The sequence below is a fragment of the Raphanus sativus genome, chromosome 9 (assembly GCF_000801105.2).
Source record: "Raphanus sativus cultivar WK10039 chromosome 9, ASM80110v3, whole genome shotgun sequence".
In the NCBI taxonomy this organism is placed as follows: domain Eukaryota; kingdom Viridiplantae; phylum Streptophyta; class Magnoliopsida; order Brassicales; family Brassicaceae; genus Raphanus; species Raphanus sativus.
Window position 1 is genome coordinate 9,745,419 of NC_079519.1, and position 9,062 is coordinate 9,754,480.

General features: G+C 34.0%; 1 protein-coding gene across 1 annotated transcript; it reads right to left on the reverse strand.

Annotated features, from left to right (window-relative positions):
• Positions 1-850: 850 nt before the first annotated feature.
• LOC108818932 (uncharacterized) lies at positions 851-4,127 on the reverse strand. The gene is made up of 12 exons (XM_018591888.2): positions 3,840-4,127; positions 3,576-3,640; positions 3,404-3,502; positions 2,813-2,945; positions 2,604-2,663; positions 2,411-2,470; positions 2,204-2,326; positions 1,982-2,053; positions 1,755-1,892; positions 1,501-1,656; positions 1,303-1,407; positions 851-1,069 (listed from the first exon to the last, which is right to left on the reverse strand). Exons 1-12 carry the CDS (start codon positions 4,062-4,064, stop codon positions 1,037-1,039), a joined length of 1,269 nt encoding a protein of 422 aa, XP_018447390.1. The 5' UTR covers positions 4,065-4,127; the 3' UTR covers positions 851-1,036.
• Between the last annotated feature and the right edge of the window lie 4,935 nt (positions 4,128-9,062).

Consider the following 9,062-nt stretch of genomic DNA (forward strand, 5'->3'; position numbering starts at 1 on the left):
TAAAGTCTCTGTTGTTGTTGTTATTAGTATTATTATTAATAAAATTTGATATTTAGTTCTCGATTATTTCAGACAGTATTTGAGTTATATTCGTTCTATTTAATTTACTTATCATTTTAGGTGTACATAAGTCAAAAATATCTAATTTTCATGTTTTTAAAATAAAAAGTTATTATCTATATACTTAATCATATTTTGATTAATATAAAAATAAACTGTAAATATTAATAACAAATTTTTGGATTGGAATTTTAAGATTAGAAAAAAGCAAAAAACAAAATAGCAAATGCTGTAAAATGTTATATTTTCTTTTTAATCAAATTTAATATTTTCTTAAAAAGGCTAAAGACTACACCTTACTATTTTGATTCTTTAATTCTTTTGTAATTGAGTTTTTATATGATCAATAAATTTTAAATTTCATCAAAAGAATTATTAAAAGAAATAAACTTATTTTGAAACAAATCACACTACAATGATAATTAAACTAAAACGTAAGGAAGTATGATATTTGATTAAGCCAAAGATAATCCTAACATATTTTCCACAAGAAGACAAGGCCGAAAAGCTCAGAGTCGAAGCAATTAGTCTTATCACTTTCAGAAACGAGTTTGATATTATACTTATCTAATAATCTACTGATACGTGTAAAGAGACAAATATTTTTATCAAAGACTGGTTTATGTTCGAGTCAAAATGATGTTAACATATAATTAAATAAATAGAAAAGGTAGTAACCACGCATGAAAAAACACGTAAGTAATGGAGATGACGATGGTCGACAGCAAAGTTCAAAACATGAGAGGCAGAACAACGTGACAAGGTAAAAAGAACAGTGGTACACGTGGAATACGCGATGAATCGGTCATATAAAGATGTCCTCAACAACAAATATTTTTAATATAAAGATTGACTGACTCAAGTCAAGTGCCATAGACTCACCAAGTTATTGTGAAAACATATTTTCATAAGTGAAGCACAAACTCGATTCAAAAATCCAATTTATCTCCAGCTCTGTTTCGATGAACCGGGACTGTTAAAAGAACCACCACTTCCTTTGCCGGTTCCCCTGTGTCAGAAACAGAGAGATCATAAGTTAAGCAAAAGGGAGAAAGATCAAAGCAAGTCACAAGAATAACATATAACAAATGAGTTGATGGAGAATTGTAACGGTTGAATGGATTCGTAGATCATCACACAAACTTTCTATGCATGAAGACCCAAACTATGATCCTAGCTTCTTGTATTGTATGTTCTAATTTGGAGGAACCTTATTTATAATATAACCGATTCGATAGCTACCTTTGGATTAGTCTTCTGAGACTTTAACAAGATGGGCTGGGGAAGAACAGACATGCTTGAGTCTTGGACGAACGGTCTCACTTTCTCCTCCAGCATTTCCTCTACCTACAAGCCATAAGGAGGATAATGAAACATTTTATGCATTTAGAACCTCACGAGTGTAAACAGATAGTGTCAAAGATGTTCCTTATGATTAACCTTTTCTTGACGCCACTTGGCTTCCCATTGTGCATCCAAGATCTTGTCAGCGATTTCCCTTTGCGCATTGAGAAGAACTGTCTTCTCGTACAGCTTTGCTGGGTTTTTGAGATCCTCTTCACTCCAAGAGGAAGTATTCAGTGGGAGATTCAGTTCCTGAACATCTCTACCAGTTAGTTAGTTCTACATTACACTGGTCTCTGGAACTCTGGAACAAGAATGCTAAAACCTAAAAGAAGAAAGAGAGAGCTTACACCCCAGTGCTGAGGACGAGGAGGTGGATTGAGCTTTGTGACTTCAGCCTCCAGAGCTTTCTTAGCCTTGTAAAAAGGTACATTTTTCACAATGACGGGGTCTTCCTGAGCACGGACAGGATCAATGGAGAACAAGGCCTGTAAAAAAACCATGAGAACTAAATGGTGAAACAGTTCCTCAGATTTTGAATCAAATCTTTATAAAACCACAAAGAGGCGGATCTTACATCCTGCAAATATTCCCAGCCAGGGTTTCTCTTAGCCACCAAGTCCCTAAGTTGATCATAGCGCATTGATTCCTGGACGCAGAAAGAAGATTCAACTTTCAGACAAAAGAGTAGACTAAAGCATTCACGGTATGTTTCGATTAACCTTCAGTAAACTCTAAAGTGATCAACCAGAAATTTGCGATGCTTGGATCTTTCATGCTGTGAAAAAGAGGTACTAACCTCGTATTGCAACCATATTTTCTTCTTGATATCTTCATCATAATCAAACCCACCCACAATCTGAGGCAAAGTGATCAACCAGAAATTTGCGATGCTTGGATCTTTCATGCTGTGAACAATATGCTGAAATGTGAAAAAGGACTCGTTATGAGGTGGTACACATGGCTAAGCAATCGTGTCTATAAACATAACTTTTGTGGTGCTCACCTCGTAGGGATAATCCATCTTCCGCAGGACATTGTATGCTTTCCATGGAGGTTCCATGATCTGCAAAACGAATGGTCATGTCATCAGTTTAGGTTATTTAACAAGAGATAGTTCTCTCTGGTCACTAAGTAGTAAAGTATACACCCACTAGGGATTTATGTAGATGTTAAGCTGAGAAGAAGTAAGTACATACATCATCAGCTGAGATCCTGACTTGCAGCTTATTCTTGCACTCAGTACAGCTCATCACACCCTGCAATATCAGTAGACCTTCCATCAAATTACTCATGTCAAAAAGAAGCCTATATAGTTCACTGTTAGCACACAGGCAAGCGCCTTATGTCATGGACCTGAGAATTCGAGAGGTATAAATCAAATTAATAACAGGAAAAAAAAACGTACTGTTCCATCACAAGTTGGACAGTCTTTCGTTGGCAAGGGTGCAGTAAGGTTGATGGAGGAAGGGAGATGAACCAACTCAGCGCGATTGTCAACTATGGCATCTGCTACACATTCTGCTGTTGGCTTCTCTCCACTACAGAAAGTAAAAATATTCATAATCTTTCATGTATGATAGATAGAAGACAACTTGGGTAACATACACCCTGAAACTGCTCATCTAAGGTTACTTACTTCTTTCGAAATTACATGGACATAAAATGGTATTAAAACACTAGCCAGACCAAAAAATTCTACAGAGATAAATCTGAATACTTGCACAACCATAAAGCAAAGTGTACGGCTTATGAAAAAAAAAACTGAAAATTATAACAAGACAGGATGACACTAGTTGTATCAAACTATGTCTACCTAAACCATCACTGTTAGGTAACAAAGGAACGGTCAATTAATCTAACTGGTTATAAAATCGTTGCTAAGAACATTTTTTATGGATTCACCAAAGTGATGGATTTTTAGAGTAATCCTCACGGAGTCCAAGTAGCTGAAGCAGTAGTAACTAGGGGGGGGGGTTAACAAGAAAACAATCCCCACCTTCTCAAGTTATAATCTTTGATCTGGTAGTGAACACTCCCTGTTCCTTTGCACATGGTGCACCGTAACGCCTGCCACCCGTTACATGTTTTGCAATCCCTAACCCAACAGACAAAAGAATGTGTTCTGATCAGTCATCTCAAAGCATCACTTCAAAAACATGAAAACCAACCTTTGGCAGATGACTTTCTTCCCCAAGTCCAAGGCAATGTCATAAGTCCCAAGCGTAGCAACCGCCTAACAATCCATGAAACTCAAATGATGAACTCAGATACAAATTCATAGTAAAGTTGGAAACTTTAACCAGTTCCTTGAAAGCATTAGACATGGAGAATTAAGGAGAAATTAACATTTTTATACGGCTAAATCAAGATAAAGGTCGACACTTTTCTCTACAAAGTAAACCATAGGAGAGCTGAAACGTCAACAAACTCACGAAAACAGAGAGATAGGATATCTTGGAGATGAGTTCGGGGATGCCAAAGCCGCGAGGAGCAGAGCCGGCGATGTCGAAGGCGAGAGTGAAAGGAGACAAGACGAGTTTGATTGGGAAGTCGAGGATGTCTATGACTTTTTGTCCATGGCGAGTCGAGAACTCCTTGAACTGAGAATCGGCGAACTGTGTCACGTTCTGTATCAACCGACCTGGTCCTCTCGACATTGGAGGAGAAGAAGATAAGAGCTTCCTCTCAGTCTCTCTGGTCTGGATGTTGTTTTATTGAGGTTTTTGTTCGCAGAGAGTGTGGGGGTTGTACACTATTCTTATCCTGGATTTGGATTCTTCGCTAACCAAACATGTTCCCTGTTAATAGACTACGTGCCGTTTACAGTGAGAGAAAACGACGCAAAGTTATTCACATAGAAATCTTGCATGTTTTTGGAGTAAAGAGATTTTATTGGTTTGTGATTTAAAGAGTTTTGAAGTCTTGGAAAGTGTCAAAACATACAAAAATTTAGTTTAGTTGTTCATTTGGTATAAAACCAATTTTATCTATTTTGTCTCATTTTTACCTTTCTCATCTGAAACTTCATTAAATAAATAACTTTATGAATCAAAAATTATTAAAAATATAAACAATAAATAAAACACCCATATACAAGGATATACATAAAGAGTTTTGATAAAAAAATTTAAATTATTTAGTTTCTTAATTTTAAAAGATTTATAATTATTTTATATCTTATTAAACTTTTTCTGGTATAAAACCATTTTTATCTATTTTGTCTCATTTTTACCTTTCTTATTTCTGAAACTTAATTAAATAAATAGTTTTATGAATCAAAAAAATTATTGAAAATAGAAAAAATAAATAAAACATTCATATACACAAGCTGATTTTTTGTTGGAAAAACTTGATAAATAAAAAATTTAAATTACATTTTATTAAAAGTAGATTTTGTCTTCTACGGAAAATGAGTTAGTAGAAAAAGAATTCTACATTAAACAAGTGCACCTACTTTTTTTAGAACGAACCATCTATTTTTAATTAAAATTCTAAATATGTAGAATATGAATTCTACTAATTGTAAAAATAGCTACTTTCCAGTCGAATGCAGTTTCTGTTTTTCTGAAGTATTCTAAAATTTCCAGAATACGAAATCTAGACACTACTTGAACATCTACGTGAGTTAGAAATTGCATTCCAGATTTTTGACATTGTTCTATACAGTGTAAAATGTGTCTTCTATGGATAAAATTTTTCTTTTTGCGAAAATTAAAAAAAAATCAGTTAAAAAAATATTCTAAAAATATTTGAATTTTCTAAAACGTGTTTTGATCGATTTGCTTTGTCAAAATATCAGAGAAATTTTTTTTCCTTTTTATCAAACTTTTTTAAAAATATTTTTGCTTTTTAGATATTTTCATATTTTTTGAATATCAAATAGATATAAATTTAAAATAGTTAACATATTTAAATATATAATTGCAATTTAAGAAATTTTTGGTATTCAAAATATTTTAATTTAGATTAGATTCAGGTCTGTTTATCTGGATATTAAAATTTTAGATCTATGTGAGTACTTAATCAATTTTAGTTTGTGTTTAATATTTTTTTGAAATCTAGTTAGATTCGGTTCTACGGATCCAAATATTTTACTCATACTTACTTTTTTCTACTAATATAAAGCAAAATAAAATAAATTTAAAACAAATATTTTGGCTTATTTAACATATATAATTATTGGACTATACTTAAATAATATTAATAGAAATGGTTGGTCGTTATATCAATATTGTTGGGCATATTGCAAAATTGACGTAGTCTATAACTACTAATGTTTATTTTCTTATAAAAAAATCTTGGTGAATATAATAAACACAATATAATCGGGTGAAAAGTGTTACAGATGCGTGGAAAATAATGTAAGTATGAGTAATTTCTGATTTTTTTCTAATGTTACATATTTCAATCGTTTTCACAGATTTTATTTTTTAAAGCTTTTCTAATTTCTGATTTTCTCTAATGTTTTGATTAGGCCTGGGCATAAAATCTGGAACTCGAAATCCGAACCGAACCCGAACCGAAAAACCCGATCTGTTATCCGACCCGAAATGTAAAAATACCCGAACGGGTCTTGTAGGGTGGTATAAAAAATATCCGAACCCGAAGTGTTATTAACCGAACCCGAACGGGTAACCCGAAAAAAACCCGAAACTAATAGTTAATATAAATATTTTGAAATATATATAAGTATTTTAGTTATTAAATTTAATATTCGTGGTAATATGATATATAATAATAAATATTAACAATATTAAAAATATTTTAAGTACACAATTAGTTATAAATAAGTAATTTATAATCTGTTCATTGGAATAACAAGTCTACTCTCTATAATATAATGTATATTCTTTACAAATAATGTTTGTTTTTATACTTGATTTAATATTTTATTGTTATTTTAGCAATTTTATGTGTGATAGATTAATTTTTATTAATTTAGTTGTTTTTCTTTATGTTTTTCTTTAAGTTTTTGTTTTCTTTACTTTGGTTATATCCGAACCGAACCGATATAACCCGAACCGAACCGATATAACCCGAACCCGAATGATATATGGTCACTTTATGGGTTTTAGGATGCAATATAATTTTTAACCGAATCCGAAGTGTTATTATCCGAACCCGACCCGTACTAATGGAATTTTACTATGGGACCTAGGAACGTAAACCCGAAAATCCGAAAAACCCGACCCGAATGCCAACGGGTACCCGAACGCCCAGACCTAGTTTTGATTATGTTTCTGGTTAAATGTGAAAATTCCGTAAGGAAAAAAAATATTTGGTTGAATTAAAGATCCGCCTTTGTATGTGTGGTGTTTTTATCTTCTCGGTGTGGTTCTTTTAAGATCCATCTTGTATCTGTTTTTTTCCGTTTCTTCTCTATGTCAATTGCAGATCTGTTTGTGTAAGCGTGTTGTTCTTTAGATGCTTGTGGTGTTGAGGAGGTCCTTCGTTAGTCTCTAAGATGTGGGCGGTTCGATTTCTTGGTCGCTGCGGTGGCTTGCTTGATTAATTTGACCAGATTTGTATTTTTTCTGGTGTACGGTGTTGGTTGATGCCGTCTCTAATGTGGGTTACTAATTCTTCCATAAGATTTGGTTAAATCTCTATCATTTGAGTCGTTTGCGGTTGGCATTTTAGTCTGTAGTGCTCATCTCTTCCTTGGTTTCTGGCAAATCGAAGAACCTCCAATTTTGTCTCTCCATGGTTGGGGCTGTTGTCTCTGGGAACAGGTGGTTCACATAACATTTTCTTCGCCGGATATCGTCTCGAGGAAGAGGTGATTTCTTTACACTGTCTTCGCCGGCTTATCAATGGTTTTATTCTGGCTTTGGTTGATTTACGGTTCTCTCCGCCCTACCAGCTCTTGTTCTGTCGGCGGAGACCCGGTGTGCATGCTTTATGTCTCCGGAGGAAGAGTTCATGTCTCTGATCGTGATGGCTGTTCATGTGGTGGGTGGAGCTAGTATCTTTCTCGTTGATTCATGTATGGGTTTAAGACCTGGTTAAATTTAATGTAGTTGATGTTTTGGGTTTTGTGGGCCGTTTTGTTTGTTGTTGTTAGTGCTGGGCTTTGTCCACTTTGGACCTAGATCTTTAATAAAATATCAGATGACAAAAAAAAAGAATATATGTCTTTTGGACAAGAGTTGTTTACATAGAAAGACACTTTCTGTCTTTCCTTTACAATAAGAGTCACTTCTCACATGTGAGACACTTTTTAGTGGGGTCCAGATGTGTTTTTGACAAATTTATCCTTACGGGAAACAATAAGTTGTGGACAGCGAATTGTGGACGATAAATTCTGGACAGCAAATTATGACTATGTAGAATAATTTGTGGACGGTAATTTATGGACAGTACAAATATTTTGATATTTAGTTAGCGTAATCATTAGACACAATATTCTTTCCACATGATTGCATAGAAAACTTCATGATTCTGCTATTTTCATGCATAAAATTTCATTCTATGTGAACAACATTCTAATATTGTTTAAACCAATGAATTGCGGACATACAAATTGTGGATGGGCTAGTCATGGATATACCATCATAGATCCACTATCAATAGATTGATGAAACCATTTTTGTGGATTAGTAAAAAGAAAGTACACTAATAAAACAACAATTTGAAAAGCTCATTCATTATTTCTTACAAGAAACAACGAAAAAAGAGGATCTGGAGATTAAATGCTCCACATAAGCAAAAACATCAACTAGACAAAGAGTAACAGAGAAGAGAAAAAGTACCAAATTTGATAGAAGTAACTCGAAATACTGCTTGTTTTTACTCTGTTGCCTAATCCACTCACAACACTTCCTGTTATTAGGGCGTACTTCAGCTTCTTCCTTCTTGTTTCTCTGCTTTTCGAGTCAAAATCAACTTATCCTGCACACAAGTCGCCAACTACCAAATCAATCAAAAGAAAAACTAAGAACGTGTATTTTTCATAGTCAACAATCTAGAAATATGGTAAAATTTGAAGCTTTCAGGCAGATTTTGATAATGTGACATCCATGTACACACACCTTGACTACACTACACTACGATTCCCAGTAGCAAATTACTTTCTTAAAATTATCAAACTGATGGCAGAATTTGTTCTCAGCTGATGGCACTACTAACTAAGTTCAACATGGATAATGAAATGAACAATCATAATGTATAAGCTACAAAGATGATCCTATTTTATACTTCTATCCACAAGTAAAGATTCAATCTTTTTCTTAAGAATCAATCTTGCATAGGTCACGATAAGCTCAAACTAGAGAACCTAACCTTCAAAAAATCTCACCTAATGTTCAGACATCAATTCAATTACGGAACCAACACAATACTGAAGCTTATAACAGTAAAAAGATCCAAACTTTGAAGCAAATTAACCATTTGCCACAACTTTAAAATGCATAAATGGAGAGAGAAGAGATGGGAGAGAGATTACTGGAAAGAGAGGAGGAGAGAAGAACGAAGAGATGGGGCCACTGGTGATAGAGTAAATAGTGGAGAAGACATAGAAGGAGGAGATGAGAACGCCGATGCTCACGGCTGCGTAGATCGTGACGAAGAGAGGGATCGAATTCGTCGCCAACCCTAGATCTCTTTCTTTTTCCCTAAATCTCCATTACAGAAAGCTTTGTTTTTTATAGAAGATC